This window comes from Sminthopsis crassicaudata, chromosome 2 (assembly GCF_048593235.1).
Source record: "Sminthopsis crassicaudata isolate SCR6 chromosome 2, ASM4859323v1, whole genome shotgun sequence".
Lineage (NCBI taxonomy): Eukaryota > Metazoa > Chordata > Mammalia > Dasyuromorphia > Dasyuridae > Sminthopsis > Sminthopsis crassicaudata.
Window position 1 is genome coordinate 289,220,898 of NC_133618.1, and position 23,256 is coordinate 289,244,153.

The 23,256-nt window shown below is 38.6% G+C and overlaps 1 protein-coding gene across 1 annotated transcript in view; it reads left to right on the forward strand.

Moving 5' to 3' along the window:
- SLC24A4 (solute carrier family 24 member 4) overlaps positions 1-23,256 on the forward strand; it is a 240,438-nt gene that overhangs the window by 182,716 nt on the left and 34,466 nt on the right. The window contains 2 exon segments of the mRNA XM_074289649.1: positions 15,043-15,071; positions 15,073-15,257. Coding sequence (XP_074145750.1) covers positions 15,043-15,071; positions 15,073-15,257 — 214 coding nt within the window.

Sequence of the window (23,256 nt, forward strand, 5' to 3'; positions counted from 1 at the left end):
TCTGGTCCCTTCCATTCACCACTTTCTGGGTCTCTCCACATCACCTGGCAATTATCTAAGGACAGTGGAGCTTTTCACACCGTACACTGCTCTTCTGGTGGGTTATAAAACCTATCTGCCGGAGCCAGTGCATCTTTGTCAAAGATTAGAAAATTAATAGTATAGAGAACTAAATTTAGAAGTTCTCTAGGGTTACCTGTGGTTCCCCCTTTCTTTTGTTTTTGGAGGAGTGTCATAATGTCTCTGTTTCTTCTCTCTACTATTGCCTGACCTTGCAGATTAAAAGGTATGCCAGTGGTGTGTAAAATCTGATACTGCACACAAATGCTTTAGAATGTTTAGAAGAATATGCAGGTCCATTATCTGTTTTTATTTCTTGTGGCACACCCATAATTGCAAATGCTTGGATAAGGAATTCAGTGACCACTCGGGCTGTCTCTTTTGCTGTTGGCACTGTAAAAGTGAATCCTGAAAAGGTGTCTACCACCACGTGGATAAAAGACAGACGACCAAAAGATTTATCCATTTGCCAGATTTCATTGGGTCTCAAATCACAAGGATTCTTCCCTGGAGGGAATGTAGGAGCGTGGAAAGGAAGACAAGCTGTACAGCTTTTTACTATGCTCCTAGCTTCCTCTCTTGTTATTCCAAATTGTAAATGTAAAGCTCAAGCAGCCTGATGATATTTAGAATGAGATTCTTGTGCTTCCTGAAAGAAAGGAATACTGGCTAACATAGTTAAAAGGCTGTCTGCCTTTGAATTTCCATCAAAAATAGGACCTGGAAGTCCACTATGTGAGTGGACATGCAAGATATAAATCTTGCCTGGATGTTTTCTCACTTGCTCTTGAAGTTCCTTAAAGAGCTGATAAATATTAGAGGCTGCAAATTTTATTTGAGCTGTGGCAATTCTTTGTACTACACCTACTGAATAGGCTGAATCAGTAATTATATTTACGTCTCCTGGGTAATAAGTAAGAGCTAGCATGATAGCAAATAATTCATTCTGTTGAGTGGACTGAAAAGGAGTTCTGACTACTCTCTTTATGGTTAAATCATGAGAGTATACAGCACAAATATTTTCTTTGGAGGTGTCTGTAAAGATTGTTGGTCCTTTAAGAGGAACCTTAGAAACCTTTTCTTTAAAAATCCATTGCCAATTATGTAGTAGCCGGGTTCTCTTTAATGGAGACCCATGTGCAAAATTTGGAGCTGTGGCCAATAAAATTTGCCATTCTGGGATGGTCTCACAGCATACATTAATTTGTGTGTTAATATAGAATGTGTATATTTTTTCAGGACTTATCCCAGATAATTGTATTACTCTCTTAATGGCCTTTAATAAAATTCTAGCCACAAGCACTGGGTAAGGAGTAAGGTTTTGTTCTGGTTGTGCTGGGAGGTTCACCCACTCTATCACACTGTCTCCTTGATGAAGGACTGCTGTGGGTGCCTCTTGTGTAGCAAAAACTGATATTTCCAAGGGTTTTTGATTGACTCTTTCAACCACATTGGATAAAGCCAGTTCAACTTCTCTCAAAGCCTCTTGTGCTTCTTTTGTAAGCTGGTATGGTGAATTTAAAGCACAGTCTCCCCTTAAAATGTCATATAAAGGTTGCAGTTAATTGGTAGTTAAGCCTAACACTAGACGCATCCCTTGGATATCTCTTATTAATTTTTGGAAATCATTTAAGGTGTTCTTAAAGAAAGCTTTTGCACTGTGAGTGTCTTAGGATATACTTCATATCCTAAATATAGAAAAGGAGCATGTCTTTGAATTTTTTCTGTAGCTTTATGCAGTTTGTAGTATTTTAGTATTTCCATGGTCTTTTGTAGACATGCTTCTAACATTTGTTCCTCAGGTGCACATCCCAAAATATCATCCATATAATGTAACAATATTACTTTTGGAAATGCTTTTCTTACTGGAGCAAGAACAACAGCAACATATATTTGGCACATAGTAGGGCTGTTTTTCATTCCCTGTGGCAAAACTGTCCATTCATATCTTTTATAAGGCTCAGCCAAATTAACACTAGGCACTGAAAAAGCAAATCTTTTCATATCCTCCTTATCTAGAGGAATAGAATAGAAACAATCCTTAATGTCTATAACCCATAGAGGCCATTCTCTAGGCAACTGAGTAGGAGATGGAAGTCCAGGCTGAAGAGTTCCCATAGTTTCCATCTGTTCATTTACCTTTCTTAAATCAGTCAACATCCTCCATTTCCCAGATTTCTTTTTCACCACAAATACTGGGGAATTCCAAGGACTTAGAGAAGGCCGCAAATGTCCTTGGTCAAGTTGTTCTTGCACTATGTCTAATAAGGCCTGAATTTTATCACTTCTTAAGGGCCACTGTTCTACCCACACTGGTGAATCAGTCTTCCACTGAATAGGACTGGTGAAAGTGCAGGTAGGCCTTCAACAGCAGCCCTGCCTAAAAAGCTGAAGTGCTTATTTGTAATCCTATCTGCTGTAAAATGTCTCTTCCCCACAGATTGATGGGGATTTTTTCAACCACAAAAGGAGTAAAAACTCCTGTTTCACCTTCAAATATCCATCTCAAAGGCTTAGCACTAACTTCTGCTGCTATTGATCCTCCTACCCCAGACATGTAGGTGTCTGCCTTAGTCTTTGGCCAGTGACCGGGCCAATTGGCACCTCTAATAACTGTACAATCTGCACCTGTGTCTACAAATCCTTCAAATGGTATTCCATTTATATAAATAGTAAGCATAGGTCGGTCAGCTGTCACAGCTGCTGTCCAATGTATTCCTGGATTTTGTTCATTGGAGTCAAAATCTAGGCGACTATCACCAGGTTGCTTATTAAGGGTATGTAACAATAAGCCTGATGCTACTACTTCTCCTGGTTGATAAATCACACATTGTCTGCCTGTATTAGTGACTGGGATATTAGATACACGTTCTCCAGTCTCCCACATCAGTGTATGGATGGACACTGTTTTGTAGGCACACTCAGAAGGTGAAATGGTCAAGCCTACTGTGCCTGGAGGCAAAGGATCCATAGGCTGAACAGGAACAGATTTCACTTCTCCAGGGAGTATCTCAGTAGTCTCTACTGCACACAACTCTATTTTTCCTAATTTCAATCCCTTTCTTCCATCTGATTGCCTTTTGGCTGATTGATCATATCTTAATTTCTCTGGATGTAACCTCGGCTGCCATCATGCCCCACTTGGGGGGCTGAAGCTGGGCCCCGCCTCTCATTTCCCTGGGTCAATCTACATTCGGAGGCCCAGTGGAGACCCTTGTGGCATTTTGGACATGGAGTTTTAGGTCTTCTCTCATCCTGTCTTCTCACTGTATCTCCATATCTACACTGAGCTCTTAGATGTCCAATTTTTCCACATTGGAAACATCGCCGAGTTTCTCTAGAAGTCCTTTGCCAGGAGGGACCCTGTCTTTCCATGTTCATCATAGTCCGGGTGTAAAAAGCATTTGTTCCCACTGTAGCACAGCGTCTTATGATCTCCTCTAAAGGAGCATCTTTGTCTAATCCCCATATAATTCTTTTGCAAATCTCATTGGCATTTTCCTTAGCCAGATGTCAGGTCATTATTTCTGTAGCTGCATTTTCTCCAATAGTTCTTTTGACAGCAGTTTGCAGACATCCCACAAAATCTGCAAAAGGTTCATTGGGACCTTGCTCTATTTTAGTGAAAGCCTCTCCCCGATCTTTCTGTCCAGGAAGGACACCCCAAGCTTTTATTGCAGCCTTAGCAATTTGCTCATATATTGTCATGGTATAATTAATCTGTTCTGAATTCTCTCCATACTGACCTTCACCAGCTAATTGCTCAAAAGTGAATTGTGTATTAACTCCTATTTCCAAATTGCATCTGACTTGGATTTTACATAATTCATGAAACTCTGCAAGCCACAACAAATTTTGTCCAGGTTTTAGACATGTCCTTGCTATGGATTTCCAATCATTCGGGGTTAGGACTTCATAAGACAAACTATCTAGTAACATTTTAACAAAAGCTGATGTAGCCCCATAAAGGGTACAACCTTTTTTCAAATCCTTAATTTTATTCAAATCTAAAGGTGCATATCTTCTCCTTTTATGACCTACAGAGTCAATCTCTTCAATCACAGGATATTCATGTATAAAATCACTTATATCCTGTCCTCTCTTAGCTTTAACCAATGCTTTTTCTAATCTTGTCATAGGCTGCTTCACAGGCGATTGTTTGTGTTTCTGCCTCTTCCCCTCCTCCTTCTTGCTCCACCCCTGAAAAGGGAGTTGATGTGGGCCTGTCAATAATCTGCTCTCTAGGTGGGGTTGAAGCTTCTTCAAGAGAATCAGAGTCATCACACCCTAATTCCTCATTTTAATCCCCTTGCCCTTGGGCAAGATCTTGATCTTTCCTTTTTTCCTCACACTTCCTCCTCTGTTTATTTTTAAAACTTTTCCTTCTCCTACAACTTGCTCGACAGTTTAAGGCTAATTGAACTATGTTGTAGATATAACAAGTCCCACTAGCTTCCAGTTATCTACATTTAGTTTTTCTTCCTCTAAGAACCAAGGAGACATGCGTCTTAATGCACCTAAGAGTTTAGCAATCTGTACCCAGGTTACAAGTAAACTCTGCTCCTCAATTATCTTAATTATACTCTCTATAGCACCACTCCTGGCTGGGGCTGGAGCTGGGGCTGAGTCGGCTGAGGTAGAGGGAATGTCTTTAGCTGCCCCATTTCAGCAATAAGAGATTATTGGTTTAGCCCTTAACAAGGTACGTTCCTTATTTGTCTATTAGAACACTCATCTAATCTCCTGGTCCTCAGGACTTCAGTGAAGGTAGAGTGTCTGTCCCTGTTCAGGCGCCAAAATGCAAAGGTCCAGCTAGCTCCTCTGAAGGGCTCAGAATAAGTCCTTGTCAAGATAAGCAAAAGTCCTTGCCCCACGTTGGGCGCCAAATTGTAATGTTCTGTTGTCTCCAGAGACTGCCGATCCTCTCTGGGAGGAGATCTGCTGACTCAACTCAGTCTCCCGGCCAGACTCTTCTTTCTGTAGAGAGCCATCCCAACTCTGACCTAGAGTAAACTCCTCCTCCGGGCCCAATGTTGTCTCTTTTATCCTCCCAGAGAAGGGGTGTGTGAGAACTCAAGGCCTTGTGGGAAAATTACTTCAACCAATGAACTTGCTCCTTTTAAAGGTTGTGTAAACTCCTTTTCATATGTAAACTCCTCCTCAGAAGTTCCAAGGGTAAACTCCCCTTAAAGGCCAAACCAAAGGTGTGAACTAGAGAATTGTTAAGTACAGATGTAGCACTTAGTAAGAACCTAACAGTTGGGGGTTCAGTAACCCTTTCTCCATCACCCTCAACAAATGATCAGCCAGCGTGGGGAATTCACTACCAGTTGATCAATCGATTAACAATTCTTAAAAACCTGTTATGTGCCAGGAAATATGCAAAGCACCTCCAAAGACAGTCCATTCCTTGGAGGACCACTCTTAATTGTGACAAAGTTAAGCTAGGTGTTTATAGAGCACAAGCCCTTGTTCAAATTTGACGTCGGACACTTGACATTTACTGAGCGAGTGACTTAATCCCAATTGTCTAGAAAAAAAGCAAGAAAAAAAAAAGTTAAGATATTGATATTTTTTATAGACATGAGGGAGAGGCAAAGGAATTGCAAGTAGTGGTGAGGGACCATAGAGAAATTTCTGCCTTCCTAGTTTATTAGTACATCCCAGGGCTGCTCTCAGCTAGGTTCATAATACTATTGAAATACTCATCTATTCACAGCCCTGAGTCCCAACTGATGTATCTCTTTATACAAGAAGCCAGACGGCAAATTAATTCACAGCAAAAAGCATTTAATAAAAAAGAGATCGGAAATGTAATAGCAAAGAATTGAATAAGGTGTTTGCACCCAATCTGATATAGGGGCCTCTCCCAGCATATTCTCCACGAGCTGAAGTTTCCATTCCCCATGGACTTCCCAGCACATAAAAAGAGGGATAGTGCCCTTCACTCACTAATCAAGGTAGCAGTCTCAGGAATCTGCCGTCTCTGCTGTAGATATTGAGATTGCTCTATCGTGACATAGCAGCAGCAGACGTTGCCTTGAGCTGGGATATACCACTGTATCTTAACTTGGAAAGGTGGAGATGAAGATGCCATTTCTCTTGTCCTTCTTGCACAGCTTGAGTCCCCAGCCTTTCAAATCACAAATTTAAAATCCCAAGCTGAATGTATGCTAGGTAACATTGCCATGCTGATCTTCTGGGAGATGTGGGTCAAAGGGAATTTCCTCTCATAAGTATCTCTCCGCCCCAGACACTGTGGAAGCATAGGATCCACAAACAAACACAGTTCACCAATATATCAGAAACAGAAAAACTCGTCACTGGGAAGAGCCATTTGGCCCAATTCATTGTCTATAGAGACTACTGTATCTGTTTAATTAACATTTATTAATCTCATACTGTGACTAAGTGGCTGAAATAGGGCATCTTGTTAGAATCCCTTCATCAAGGGAGAAGAATAAAATGACCACTGGTTGAGCTAAAGATTACCTGAAAGTCCAATAAAGAAGGACTGAGCAAAGTTAATGACATAACTGAAAATTAACAAATGATCAGAGACTAAATTGGAATAATACATGTAAAAACATCACTAGGTGGGGAGTGGACTCAAAAAAATGGGAGAGATTTAACTGTATTTATAAATAATTTTATATTACTTCAGTCGGGATATTGTTAGGTGGGACATATTGTACCCATAAATTGCTTAGCATAAAATCATCCCTGTCCTATTCCATGCAGAGAGAACAACACATCCTTATAATTAGTGCATTTGCCCAGGCTGGAATAAAAACCAAGAATTCTCATCTGGGGAAAAAAGGAATGGTTTTTAAATTGGGATGCAAGTAAGCATAAATCAAAGACCTGCCTGGTCAGGTAGGAACCTGGGCCTCAGGGGAGTGATGAAATCTGAAAAGTGATACAGGATAGAAAAGTTGGTACAGAAACAGAGGTCTCCAACCAGGAGAGTCATCATAGTACCAGGAGGCAACATATTAGACACAACCTGCTTCAAGCTTTAACCTTTCAAGGCAGCTTGCTTAGACCCAACCCACTCAGTCCCTAAGTCAGCTCTATCTCCGTTTGATGGAGTTTCACTGACAAGGTCCCTGGAATAACTTTTTGGTACTTGGTAAATCTATGCCTCCATTATGTGAATTGGATCTGGAGAATGGATGGGTGGAAGTTACAGAGAAGCAGGTGATTACTCAAAATGAAAGAGGAATCTCGAAGGCCATTCTTCTTTGTGCAGGTTTTGATTAAGTACAATTTTATATCAGATCATTTACATTCTACAGCTCCATTAAATTATAGGTAGTAGCTTCAGGGTAATTTTTATTATTGTTAAATGCCTTATATGTGTCTTTAAATATTTGACCTGAAAAAATCGATGCCTCTGTCACTGTCTATAGGGAATAAAGTGATGGAATCCACTTAAGTACAAATCAATCCATGTGTATTTATGATGCTGTGCATATTATGCTTTGCATTTATATTGATAAATTATTATTTATTATGCTATGAGCCAGATACAAGGACAGGCTTCCATCTATCCAGAGTATATATCAAAAACAAGAAGGGCATAGTCATATGAGCAACACGAAATTGATTGGTGAGTTTATATAGAATTTCAATGATAGCATATAGGCAGGAGCAGTTTTTACCCTCCACTCAATGTCACAGGCCAAACATATTAGGTAAAGATGCAATTCTTTGTGCAAAGAGGAAAAGCTTTTTTGTATAATAACATCCTCTTTGCTCATGTTAGCCAGAGAATCTCAGATAAGAAGACGTGAAAATAGTTCTCCAGGACCTACATGAGACCCTGAAGGAATATCAGCTGGGAAGGATTCCCAGCCAGGCACTCTTTTCCATATTTGTTGGTTGGGCCAGTTCTGAAATATTAGCCAGGGGTGACTGGTTTCGTTATGGACTAATGAGAAAACTTGGAAACATTTTACAGCTGCTCGGGCAGGGGATGATAAGATTCATCTAACAATGCACAAAAGCTACTAGAAAGCATCTGGGGATCAGATGAAGCAAGGAAACCTCAGTTTCCATATTTGACTAAAATCATATACAAGACCACGATCTGTTCTTTGATCATAATGCTGGTACTAGTGAGTGCAACAAGTTCAACAATTTGGACAGAGAGAGCATAAAGAGTGAAAATGCTTCCAATACTGTGTTAATGCAGACAGAACATCCTGTAACCTTAAATATCTTTAGGGTCCCTGAGGCAAGAGCTTTCTACAAGGAGGATAAAGCCAGGACTCTGCAGAGGAACATCTGTTAAGTAAAGGTTCTTAACGTGTTGTGGCCTGGACCTCACTGGCAGCCTGATGAAGGTTAATTCTACTGTGGTTTCTTGCCAATGTTCACAATTAAAGGAAACATTAAATTTCAGTTAGAGGAAAGTTAAAATAAAAAGGTGAATGTTTTCCCATCCAGGTTCAAAATTACCTGAAATCCATCCATGAGCCCCCTCAGGGTCCGTGATGACCAGGAAAGAATCTCTACTCCAGGGCAAGTTTAACAGTCATAGATGGTTATCCTGAGAGGATTCAGGACTGAGGCGGGGACAGCGGGTCGGGGGGACAGTGGCAGCTTGGAGAGGAAAGCTCTCATATCAGCCATTATAAGTATGCTGAGGAGCCTTTTAGAAGGAGCGCTGTGACTGTGAGGGACAGGACCTCTCAAAGATGTTTTGGGCCTTCTCCCTCCAAGAGGACCATCGCATCACAGAGTAAATGGGTGACGTGCAAGTGAGTTAAAGTGAGGGAGGGCTATGCAAAGTCACCAGCCTCCCTTTCTCCTCCAGAGCCAATGGCCAGGTAGACACCAAGGTGACTGGAGATGGCCCTGGATGCAGTGGGAGATTTTGGCCTTTAACAGGTCTCTGAGGCAGTGCCCAGTGATTAAGGCTGGGTAAGAAATGAGGCAGGGAATGACATTTTTTGCCTGATTCTCCCCCCAAATATACACACACATACATATATATAATCACTGTTTATATCTACATATATAAATATGTAAACATTTATATATGTGTATGTATACACAAATATATAATATACATTGCATACATATTATATATACATTATATATGTATGATGTACATATAAATTATATGCATATTGTATATGTATAATATATAATATACATACCTAATATATTAATATGTATATATAATATCAAATATTATATATATGATCTGGGAGAGAAAGACCTTCAGGGTTTCTGGCCAAAACAGAAAACGGTTTACCTTCACTCTGAGCCAATCAGGGCCGCAACAAGACTAAGTAGAGCTTGGCCTGGGACTTATTGATCAATAAGAGCCAGAGTGATTTGCGTGTCCTTCGCATATAAACTCCAATATATCTTGCAAGGTTTCAGCACTTAAAATTCAGCTTTGGGCTGCACCCACAGGTAAAAATATGATACCTTATTGGGGCAGAGAGAAGAGAAGGGAAAGAAGAAAGAAATGAGAAGCTGCCCAGTTGGGTTCCCAGGGGGGAGCTTCTGATGCTGTTCACAGAGGATGCTGTTTGTTCTAAATTCTCAAGGAGGATAATGACCTCAGAGGTTGCCTAATACCAGGGTAGCTACAATCTGCAACAGGGAGGCAGAAGTGTTGGTGGATCAAAGACAAATGGGCAAACTGGCCACTATGGGGTCCAAGACAGACTTAAAGTAGTAAAAGTTGGCTCTCACATAAGTCCAGAATACACTATCCTTTTGATAATAGTACAAGGTGAAGGGGGAGTGTATGTATATATACATATATACACATACTTGTATAAACATATGTACTATCTTATATGTGATATAAGATATAAAATGGTATAAAGTGGTATAGATATAAAATATATAATTTATGTATACATGCACATTTAAGATAGTATAGATTTATCTGATAGTATGTACATGTATTTAAGGTAATACATATCATGCCATATATCTCATACCCTATATTATTGTTATTTTATATCATATCATCTCATATTCTAATTTGGAAGAAGGAGGACAGGAGCTGAGAACAGAACCAGTTTTCATAATGACCAATGTGACCTTAACTTTCCCCAACCAGGATAAAAGGGAAGAATTGCTGTCATAAACTCATTCCTACAGGGTTTTTACTAGAGCATTGTCACTTAAAAGCCATAATACAATGACCAGTTGTGCCCCAAATTCCTCCCATCTGTTTCAGATTAGTGGAGTTTTTAAAAAATCCTGAACTCTGACAATGTCCTTCCCCACCCTGAAACCTCATTGCCTTAATAGTATACGGGCAGCTAGCAGAGTGAATACAGTGCCAGGTCTGGATTCAGAAAGTTTCTGGCCTCAGATACCAGCTTGTGTTCCTGGGTAAGTCATTTAAGGCTGTTTGCCTCAGTTTATTCATCTATTAAATGGGCTGGAGGAGGAATGACAAACCACTCCAGAATCTGGGCCAAGAAACCCCACATGGATTTACAAAGAGGCAGACAATTGAAATGACTAAACAGCAAAAATAGTGTATCCATAGGAGACAGCAGAAACTTCCTCCCAGAGGCCTCATGACCTGTAACAGCCAGCACGGAAAGGAAGTTCATTGTATTCTTCATTGCATTATTTTTACATGCTTCTAGCTAGCATTTTTTTTTTTAAAGAGTAGATCCACCAGAGAATGAATAGAATCAACATCATTTTTGAGGATTTGAAGAAACAAGAATTAGGGACTTGTGACAGCAGTAAGGAAGCTTTGTTCAAATATACTCAAGTCACTGGCAGGTAACTGCAAATAGGAAATGATCCTCAGGATATAGGAGAATGGAAGAAAAAAGGGGGGGGGGCATCATGAAATACATGGCATTCCCAGCAGATGCAGGAAAACTTAGTGCTCTGGCAGGACTTTGGGGAAAGTGGGTAGGATGGAAGTCATCACAGTTTGTGGGTCCTGGAAAAACCAACAGATGGCTTTTTTATGATTTCTTGAGAGGGAAGGTAGGTGTGGTAAATTAGAAACAGGTGGGAACAATAATTACCTGTTTGAGAAGAAAAGTAATGACTAATTGAACACCTTCCTTAAAGAGAGGAGACTGTGAAACACCAGGGAGCAATCTGGTTGGGCTCAGTGTAAAACAAATCAGTTAGTGGTTAAGGAGACGGGCAAACCTCATTTGCAAGAGTGACTCAAAGGTCAGGTGATGATTGTGGCCAACAATTCCTGTTAAAATGAAGAATCGTTGACACTAGTGTAATTTTCTGCTAGGAGTGTCAAAATGCTAGAACATCCAGATAAGTCCAGAGGATCCCATATCACAACTTAAAATCAGATCCTTTCTCAATAAGTTGGCAGAATTCCAAGGCAATCTCAAAAAACTTTGGATGGAGAATGCCATCCTCATCCAGAGAGACAGGTATGGAGACTAAGTGTAAATCAACACATGTACTTCATGATTTTTCCCTTTTGTTCTGATTTTTCTCTCCCAGCATGATTCATAAGGAAATATGTAAAAATAAATAAAATAAATAAATAAATAAATAAATTTTCTTTGTAAAGGGGGGAGGGGGGAGGGAGGGAATAAAAACTGAAGAAAAAAAGGTTGGCAGAAATACAGGGGCTAAATAAAAAGGCCTATTTATTGGACACAGAACTAAAAGAAATTGTGATAGGGACAGAAACTGGGTGAAGAATGAGTTGTCCTCCTCAGCATTCATGACTTCAGGGGATCTCTGCAGAGAATTTAGAGCTTTGCAGGGTGGAGTGAGAAGTTCTAATGACTAATACACAGAAGTAATCTTTCCAGAGTTGTAATAAAAGGACCAGACTAATCTATAGGGAACGTGGAGTGTTGGTATCATAATCATGTACAGCCGCATTTCTCAAAGGACGGTTCCTAAGACCCTTTCTTTCATCATTGAACTAATTGGTGGATTTTAGCTTGGGCTACAGGGGTTAGAAAAGAAGCCTGGGAAGCAGTCAATTTTTCCCTTGCATCTTACAATTGATTTTAGTTTTTCTTATGAATTTATGAAGGTAGCTTTTCTCCATGGCCTCATTTTTATGTTTAGAAGCTTCTGAATACCAATCAAAAAAGATCCCTTTGGGCATGCTCCACTTACAATACAAAAGTCTGGATAGCTCCCAGAAATATAGTGTTTTGTCAACATCAACTGGTCATTCCATGAGGAATAGTGCAATGGGACTGCCCTTAACATGCTAATTCCACATATGTAGAAACAGCAAATCTTGGAAGAATGATAACATATATATAATGGACTGGAGATCCCTTGGAGGGAATTGGAACTTGCTCGGGATGACCTATCCCCATCACAAACACAAGGGAAAAGCTTACTCAGTGCCCACTTGTCCCTTTTCAACCTGCAGACCATTTCAGCAAAGGGATATCTACCCCATGTGGCAAGGCTTCCCCAGTCTCCCCAGACTATTTCCTGGATAATCATATGGAACTGCTCATCACAGACTCTACTTTTTAGCCAAACTGGCCTGCTTGCTATTCCCTATTTGTGACATTTCTCCTCCCCTACCATGCCTTTGTACAGGATATTTCTTAGGTTTGGAATGCCCTTGCAATTCACTTCTCTCTGGAATCCCCATCTTCCTTCTAAGCTCAGCTCAAGAGCCAATTTTTTCAAGAGCTCACCAAATAGCTATGTATTTGTTTTATACATATCATATATTTACCTATCTGTGAATGTTTATATATTATATTTTATTTATATAATTTTATATATTTGTATATAATTTATATATTATATTTATATAATTATATGATATTTATATGTATATAAAACATTACTGTCATTATTTAAAATATGTATACATGTATGAATTTTATATACAGTCATGTATGTTTATAGATTCATGTGGATGTATTATATACATGTATAAGATATATATATGTATATATATATCTATATATATAGATAGATATACACACATATATCCTCCTTGTAGGATGTAAGTTTATTGAAGTCTGGGACTGCTCATTATTGTATTTGAATCCCTAGTACCTAGTCCAGTGCCTGCCCAGTACAAACTAGACCTTTATATATCTTTTGGCAGTTGTTTGATACAGATTTCCAGTGATGAAAATCTGTTATTATTTAATTTCCTCTGCTACCCCAGGAGGGTATAATACAATTCAAAAACAACTCAGCAGAGTGGGACCAAATTCAGGCTAAGAGCTTGCATGGCGTGGTAGAAAAAGCATTGGACTTGAAATCATGAGATCTGAGTTCAAATATTGTCTTGGACACTGGAGCTTTATGACCTTTATAATTCACTTTATCTCTCAGAATTCTCATTTGTGAAATGAGAAAAATTACACTTATAGTATGTATCTCTCATTTTCAGTTGTCACAGGAAGGGAAATAGAAGGACAAGTAAGAGTGGGCATTAGTAGGCCACAACATATTATGTTATATACAGGGAATTACAAAGTACCTTATGATGAGGATAATCCCACTGGGGCAGCTAGGTGGTTCAATGGATAGAACACTGGGCCTGCATCTATAGTCATATGAAAAAAAATGCTCTAAATCACTACTGATTAGAGAAATGCAAATTAAAACTCTGAGGTACCACCTCATGACTATAATATTAAAGATGACAGGAAAAGATAATGCTAAATGTTGGAGGACATATGGGAAAACTGAAACACTAATGCATTGTTGGTGGAATTCTGGAGAGCAATTTGGAACTATGTCCAAAAGGCTATCAAAATGTTTATACCTTTTGATCCAGCAGTATTACTACTAGGCCTGTATCCAAGGAAATCATAAAGGAGGGAAAGGGACCCACATGTGCAAAAATGTTTGTGGCAGCCCTTTTTGTAGTGGCAAATACTAGAAAATGAGTGGATACCCATCAGTTGGGGAATGGCTGAATAAGGTATGGTATATGAATGTTATGGAATATCATTGCTCTATTTAAAAAAATAATGAGCAGGATGATTTCAGAAAAGCCTGAAAAGAAATATGAACTGAGCTGAGTGAAGCAAACAGAACCAGGAAAACTCTGTATATAGCAATAGCAAGATTGTATGATAATCACCTATGATAGATTAAATTCTTCTCAGCAATTTAGTGATCCAAGGGAATTCCAATAAACTTTGATGGAAAATGCCATCTACATGCAGAACTATGGAGACTAAATGTAAATCTCATCACTTTCACTTTTTTTCTTTTTCTCTCATGCTTTTTTCCTTTTGTTCTGATTTTTTCTTTCACAAAATGACTAATAAGATATGTTTTAAATGATTGTATGTGTATAATCTATATCAGATTGTTTGGTGTCTTGGAGAGGGAGGAAATAAAGGAGAGAGAAAATCTGGAACCCAAAATCTTAGAAAAATGAATTTTGAAAACTACATGTTTAAAAATACATGTAATTGGAAAAATAAAATACTATTGAATTTTTTTAAAAAGTGATGAGGGTCTGAACTAAAGTAGTATGAGCAGAAGAAGGAATCAATTAGATGTGAGAAATGTATAGAAGATAGAAATGACAAGATTTGACAACTAACTGACCATGTGGAAGTGAGGAAGAGAAAGGGGCAGCTAGGTGAAGATGGATCACCAACCTTGGAGTCAGGAGGACCTGAATTCAAGTCCAACTTTAGAACTAGCTCATTTAACCCTGATTGCCTTGCCAAAAAATAAAAATATAAAAAAAGGTCTCAATTAACCCTTTCATCTTCTGGAAGAGAAAACTAGGGCCCAAAGGGCCCTCTTTGTGTTAGCCAATCCCAGAGCAGATCACAACTTTTGCATGGAATTTTGCAGGATTGGAATTAATCAAGCTGTCATGGAGGGTAGACTGTGAAGTATCTTGTACGGCCTCCTCCAAGCCAAGGACAGCTTCAGGGGTCTGCACAGCGCTTTGTACCCCAGACAATAGGGGAATAGATGCCTGTGCTGTTGTCTTGCATCCGAGGCTCAGTTTTGCTCTCCCTTATTTCCCTCCCTGTGTAGCGCCAGAGACTGATTAACTCTGCCAATGGAAGTGAGCAAGCCACTGCAGAATGGCCGACATGAGAACATCGAGAATGGGAACGTGCCGGTGGAGAACCCGGAGGAGCAGCAACCTCAACAGCAACCTCAACAGCAGCAGCAGCAGCAGCAGCAACAGGAACAGCCAGAGCCTGAATCCACTGAAACAGATTTCCTCTCTCCCTTTTCCATGCCAGGTGAGTTCTAAGCAAGCGTTAAAAGTCACAAAAGTTTCAATTTTATTATTTTTTTTTTTCAATAAATTAAAAAATCTATTTTTTCCCTTTCCCCTATCTCCCACTCAAGACTTTATTACAAATATGCACATTTCCATGCCCAAAAAATATGTCTCAATCCATTACCTTTTGGTCAAGTAACATGGTTTATCACAGTCCTCAAGAGTCATGGTTGATCATTACATTAATCAGAGTTCTTAAATCTTTCAAAGATATTTGTCTGTGCTTGTTACTGATGTATAAATTGCTCTCCTGGTTTAGAAGAGTAAAAATGAAAATTCTGATCCCTCTCACTCCCGGACCCCCCTAGCCTCGGGCAGTCTACACACAGGATCTAACTGGGCCCCAAATCACCTTATCACAAATGCTTTATAAGATTCTCTAGTTGGGCAGAGTCTCCCATCCAGGATGGAACATCCCAGTGTCCTTCAGCTCAGTGTAATCTGATCATTGATTATAATATAAAAGAGTGAAATAATCATTTCTCTCAATAACCATAGTCCAGAGGAAGAATGCCTGATAAGTTGGAACTTTAATCAAAATTACATATGTATGTGTGCATGTACATGTGCATACATACAAACCCTGAGGGTCTTCCCCTCCCAGATTGAGAAGATAGTATGTGTTTTGGGCTTTTTGCCACATTTCTTCCCTAGCCTTAATCACTAACTGGGCCTTGCCTCAGTCAGACTGAGACTTGTAAAAGACCTTAGTTAAAAAGGCCAGTCGTCCTGATTTACATCTTGTCGCTGGAGCCATGTGGCTCTGGAGGAAAGAGTGAGGCTGGTGGTTTTGCACAGCCCTCCCTTACTCAAATCCAGTTCACTTGCATGTCATTAAATCACCTCCCCAATGTCATGATCCTTTTTGACAAGGAAGGACAAACAACAACAATATACACACACATACATTGATAATTATATTTAAAATTATAATAGCAAAGAATGGAACAAGTACTAGACCTAAAGTCAAGAATTCCCGAGTTCAAATCTTGCTTCATTTTATTTACTTGTTGGAAATTTTACCCCTGCCTTAGTTGCCTCGTCTGTAAAATGGCACTTAATCTCTCAGGGTTGTTACAAAAATAAAGTAAGATAATATTTGTAAAGCATTTGTCAAACCTTAAAATGCTATGCAATTACTAGCTCTTGTTGTTCTTCCTGTTATTATTGTTCATCAAAAATAATTAAGTGTCTCATTAATCCATTCTCATCTCAGAGCTCTTGCTAATAGAACTGCTGAAAACAGTGCCTTCACTAATATACACAATGGTGGGCAGATTAAAGATGAAAACAATATTTTTCTCTTCCCCAAATCTGATTTTAAATGTTCTATTATCAAAAAATTCTTAATATCTTAGTAGTCTTTTAAAATAATAGTTCGACTTATTTAAGGCCCAGAAATCCTGCGCATAGTTCAGCTAGTCCATGGTAGGTTTTTCCATCACAATGTAAATGATCCAGGAGAGAAGTTGCCAGTGCTTCTATCCCTTAAGGAGCTAAAAGACCAAATACCAGCAAAGTCTCCAGCCCAGGAAAACAAACAGTTGGCTACATCTTCCAGCTAAGCAAGTGCTAGAACAATTTTTTGAGGTCAAGATGAAAAATGTACATGTTTCTTTGGAGCTTTCTGTTATTCCTCCAGAGGATGCTAATTTTCCAAATGCTTTACCCTTACTGGCTTTCAGTTTTTCTTATTTGAATATTTATTGACCCATTGTATATAATTTTTTTTTGGCTAGGCACTGTGAGTAGATACCAAAAAAAAAAACAAAAAAACTATTCCAGCCTTTAAGAATCCAACCCTTAACCTTAAGGGATGGGAAAATTCTAAAAATGTTTACAAAACAATTTAGAAACATGCATTAAATACTTCCTAGATTGCAAATATGGTACAACACACCAAAAAAATACAGATACAAAGATGATACAAATACAAAAAAATATTCCTAGGGAATACAAAGGAAAAATGACTGAGCCTCTGTTCTCAGTTTAATTGGAAACATGGTAGGGAGGCTGATGAGGCACACATGAAAATGTGGTGCAATGATATTAAGCTAATTATATTCGGGGAATTTAAGGAACAGAGAAGCAATCCTATTCAAGCTAAATACAAGTTTTATTAGCTAATAACCTGTACTCCTCTCATGTTACATTGTTGTTGTTCAGCCTTTTTGTGGTTGTGTCTGATTCTGTGTTAGGGTTTTCTTGGTACTGGAATAGTTTGTTATTTCCTTCTTCAGCTCTTTTACAGATGAGGAAACTGAGGCAAACAGGGTGAAGTGACTTGCCCAGGGTCATACAACTAGTAAGTGTCTGAGGCTGGATTTGAATTCATGAAGATGAGTCAGGAATTCATTCTATCGACTTTGCTACCTGCTGCCCCCACATATCAGAAAAGTATAGGACATATGTGTGGTCCATGTACTCCCCTACTATCCCTGTTTGGCCTGGTGGGGAGAGCAGAAACCATGGGAAACCAGCCTGGTAGGGATAGGGGATGGGGGGATTTTTAGGGGACTCTAGAAACTCTGTACTAGGCCCCAGCAAATGCTCCATTAGGAGGCAGACAAGCCCTCCTTGCTTGTGCATCCTGCACAAATTACTTAATCCTATTTGCCTCAGTTTCCTCAGCTGCAAATGAGCCGGAGAGAGAAATAACATATTTTTTTTTTCTTTTCCAGTATCTTTTCCAAAAAACAAACAAATAAAAAACCCAAATGGGGTCTGGAGAATCCGACATGACTAAAAAACGACCAAACAACAATAATCTTGTTAGAAAATTGATAGAACAGATGTGATAACAGTTTTGTTTGTATAACCTAAATATTTCCAGTTGTTTAAGCTGTACAGATTCATCAAAATTTCTAGCTGACCATATGGTGGACAGTGCCTTGGAATTTTTTATAACAGGATATAAACCAGAACTAAACCTGTCAGAATTACAGACTCCAAACACAACTCTGTACTACTTCAACCCGTTGCTTCTAGTTTTGCTCTTTGGGGTCAAGAAAAATCATTCTCATCCTTCCACAAGACAACCCTTCAAGTATTTGAAGATAGCAAAATTTTAAATGAATAAGCATTTATTATTAGGAAGTTGGCACTATACTAAGCGATGGGGAATACAAACCTTTCTTGTTTTTTAAGAGATGGTTTCAGAATTTAAGGACTCAAATTCTGATAGGAAGACAGCAGTTAGAGGAGAGAAGAGTTTTGATCTGGAGAAGAGAAAGAAGTGGGGGGAGGAAGAAGGGTTGGATGACGATGGATTCCTACTTTCTTTTACAAGAAGCTCCCTCTCCAAACTTAGACATTTTCATTGTTTGTCTCCTGGAATATTCTCCAATCATTTCTACTTTCTGGTTTTCCTTTCTTCAGATTCCAGTGAAATACCCACCTTCCACACAAAGCTTTTCCCATTCTTCCTTAAATCTCAGTTTCCTCCCCCTGTATGGCCTCAAATTTATCCTGAATATTGGTGGTGTCAAAATCAGATAGAAACAGGAGCCACTAACCCATTCATAAGGATCCCTGTGGATAGCATATTGAGTTAGTTTTAAATTTGATCTAGGTTTTATTGTTATTTTTATTTATTTTGTTAAATATTTCCCAATTACATTTTAATCTGTTTGCAAGCTACTGGCTGTGTGTTTGACACCTCTGCTGATTACATCTTGGTTGTATATGTTGTTTTTTGTATATGTTGTTTTTCTTCAGTTATTTTTAGTTGTGACCCTATTTGGAGTTTTCTTGGATAAGAGTGGAGTAGTTTGCTACTTCCTTCTCTAGCTCATTTTACTGTGGAGGAAACTGAGGCAGACAGAAGTAAATGACTTGCTCAGGGTCACATAGCTAGGAAGTACCTGAGGCCAGATTTGAACTCAGGATGATGAGTCTTCATGATTCATGATTTCATGAGATTCATGATTAGTATTATGTTATATAATTATTTATAATATAATATTACATAACATAATATTGTTGTATTAATATATTATATTATTAATAATAAATATAGCCACCTATAATATTGCTGTTTGCATATTATCTTTCCATTAGACTTCAAGCTCATTATATTGTCTTTCCATTAGAATACAAGCTCACTGAGAGCAGGGATTGTCTTTTGCCATTCTTTCTCAACAATGTTTAGCACAGTGCCTGACACACTAATAAATGCATATTGACTGACTGACTGCAAAGATTGACCTCAATGGGTGGCAGGATGGGACGTGAAGCTGGACCATGTTAGGGTATCTAGGACCACCCTAGCAACTGAGTAGGCTTGTTAGCCACCAGTCAAATGGGTCTGTTTCCTAGACTCAAGCTCCAAAAGTACTCACCTAGACTAACTTCCCCAGGAACTATAATGCGCTTTCCATAAGACCAGGTAAAGAAGTCCAGACCTACTGTCTGGTATGGAGCAAGATGCTGGTCCAGCTTTTTTCCACTTTTGTGCATCAGAGATGTCAAACACACAGCTTAAGTGTGACCCAAACCAGAATAAAACGTAGTTGAGAAATATTTAACAAAATAGATAAGAATAAATAATTTTAAAATTAATAGTACCCTTTAACACTAAGACAATACGGGGTCCACAGGGTACTTTAGGTAGTTTTCCTCAATTTCCTCATCTGTAAAAATGACCTGAAGAAGGAAATGGCAGACCACTTCAATATCCTTGCCAAGAAAAACCCAAAAATAGGCCCAAAGAATCAGACATGACTAAAAAAAATGATTCACAACAGCAAATAACAACAACAAACATCATAGTGGATAGGGAGAAAATGTGATACCAACGATGAACAGGAAAGGATGCCCAACTATTGACTATATTCCCTTTTCTGATGGAAATCCTGATAGACCTGGAGTGGTGAGGGAGAGGCTATAGTGAGGGATAATGAGGCAGGATCAGTTACAATATTAACTTGGAGGCTTTGGAATCCAACTAGATTGAGGGACCTTAGAAAACTTACTTTCCCAAATGAGGCCCTTAGTTTCCCAATTTTCTGTAAAATGGAAAAGTTGGAACCTCCAATGGAACAGAATGTACCAGTGGTTGGAATGAACATTGTTCCTTTACCTTACCCAGATCTCTACTGTCTTTAAATCTTCCTTTAAATTCTCCTCCATATATTTTGTGTTCTAGCTCTAACACTTTGTGTTTTAAAGCCCCTTTTAGCTCTAACATTCCATATTCTATTGCTAACATTTGATGATATTGCTAGTGAACTAAAAGTACTCACTTCCTATAGAAGGCATTATATATGTCTTCCTGCACAATTCAACATTTTTCAAAGAGCTACCCCAGCTACTACAGCACACAATTAAAGTAAAACAAAACAAAAAACTTAAAAACAGTATTTCCTCTCTTACCTACAAGCACAAAGAAATAGCTATTTTTTATCCCAGGCCCACAAAGAACGAATGGAAGCTTTCTGGTGTCTCTTTGGCAAACTCTTTATGATTCTATGGAAATAGAGCCTTTTGAAACCATCGATTATTTCCTTAGTTTTAAATTATCAGAAGCAAAGGGTTGAAAATTTCTCTCTCCATTTGCTTCTCATTTGTTTTAGTATCACAGCCATGAGAAAAACCTCTTGTTGATGTGCTCCAAGTCAAAATGCAATTAATGAGAAGTAGGCAGGAGGCCTGAGGAAAATCTCAGTGTAACTTCAGCCCCATCCCCACATCTCCTCCCTGTTCCCCCTCTTTCCTCTATCATCAGAATGATCTAGACACATGGGTAGAGAATTTGGGTATGTATATTGTACACCATAATTTGGGAAATCATAATTTGTTAGTGCTGAAAGGGACCACCAATGTCATCCGGCCCAATACCCTCTTTTTACAGATGAAGAAAATGAAACTTTAATGCCATTCTCTTACTGTAGCATTTGCAAAGCAGCAGAAAAAAATTAAAAGTAGCCCTAGAGGGGGAAAGAAAAAGAAACAAGCCTACTATTTGGTAGACACTGTGCTAAGTTCTCCAATAAAGATCTCATTTGGTCCTCACATCCCTACAGTTAAGGAAACTGAGGTGAACGATCACACAGCTAGCAAGTGGAACAGCCAGGACCTGGCCAGGGTTAGTGGATGGAAGAGTACATGTAGAAGAGTAAGGTATAAGTAACCTGGAAAAAGGTAGGAGGCAAAGAAGGTCTTTGAACAGAGCATTTTGTATTTGATCTTGGAGGTGATAGAGGAGGAAAGGTGATATTATCAGACCTGTATTTTAGGAAAGTCACATGAGTGGCTAAGCAGACTGTTACGATAGTCCATGCATGAGTAGCTGAGGGCTATACGTGCCAGTGTCAGGGAGTATATTCCAGAGATATTGCACAGGTGAATTTTACAGGTGCTGATAATAGCTAGAATATATAGCGAGAAGTTCAGGATGATTCCTAGGTTGAGAGGCTGAGGGGCTGTTGCCTTCTACATTAATAGGGAAGGTAGAAAGCAAAGAAAGCTTTAGTGAGAAAGAATGAGTTCTGTTTTAGACAGGTTGAGTTTAAGACAGTGGATGTCCAGTTCAAAATCTCTGAAAGGAAGTTGGAGATGCAAGATTAGAGGTTAGCAGAGAGACTGAGGCAGGAAAGGTAGATTTGAGAGTTGTCAACATAAAGATAGTGATTAAATCCAAAAAAAAAAAGCGTATGCTAATGACAAAAAAAGCAACTACCTCATCTAAAAATGGTCAACACTATATTAATGTTGTTAACTGATTATAGATCTGGAAAAGATTAATTCTTTTCTTAAAAAGAGAAAGCAATGATTTTACCATTATTTTTTATAATTTGTAAAAATAGCCTGTACTAACATACAGAAAATAGTGTTGATTTAAACTTTTTAAAGCCAAGTGATCAAGTACTTTTATAATAAAAGTCAGTGAATTAGAATTTTTTAAAAATGAGGCTAAAGACAGATAATGTGAAATGTGTCTAAGTATCATAGAACTTGGAACATTTGGAAATAATTTGGGGAAAACACTTATGGGGAAACATGGCCAATTCTAACCCATGTTTGTAGCTCATCCTTTAAATTTTTTTGGTCATCAGTCATCTTTTTGAAGAGTCTGGAAAACTAAATTTTGAAACAAAGCCAGCCAGACTTATCCTCCCTCTCCTTTTTTACAGTTGCCCACCTGGTGGGGCTCTGTTGATGAGATATGTTGGCTATGACTGTGGTCCAGTAACTTCCCCCTCTTTCTAGCTCAGCTTCCTCATAGCATTTGAGAATAGGACTAAACTTTGAACCCCTTCTATCTTTGTTTCTGGATTATTGGTTTGTATTTGTGTTAGCAGCATTTCTAAATTTTACCACCATTGAAAGCGATCTCTCCATTTTCACATTCCTCAGACTTTTTCCTTGGATTTTTCCTCTGCCCTTACTTCCCTCTCCTTTGTATTAGGTGTTTGAACAAGTAATTGATTATCATTCAGAGACATGGGTTGGAATCTTAGTTCAACAAATTAATAAATGTGACTTTAGCACACTTAACCTTCCTAAATTCTGAACTTACCAATAGTTCTTTTTTTTCTTCCTGTTTAAATGGTATAGTTAAATATATATATTGATCAGTTTTTTAACAATTACATATTCCATGGTATCTCTTTCTGACCCCTCAGAGAGGGGCCTTATATTCCTTATAATAAAGACTAAAAAGAGTAAGAAAAAAATAGCTCAGCAAAACTATTAATCATTTTGGAAAAATCTGACATTTTATTAAATGTTCTGTTCCTGTGGCCCCCTTCCTTTGCAAAGAGAAAGGGAAAGTCTCTTCTCATATCTCTTTTTTGAAACCAAGGTTGGTCATTCTCATTTTACAGCATCCATAGTTTCCATTTCTGTATTGTTGTTCTTTTTCATCAGTGTAATCACTGTGTATATTGATTTCCTGGCTCTGCGTTTTATCTCAGTACATAAATGATTTCATGCTTGTATTTACATTTTTGTTCTTA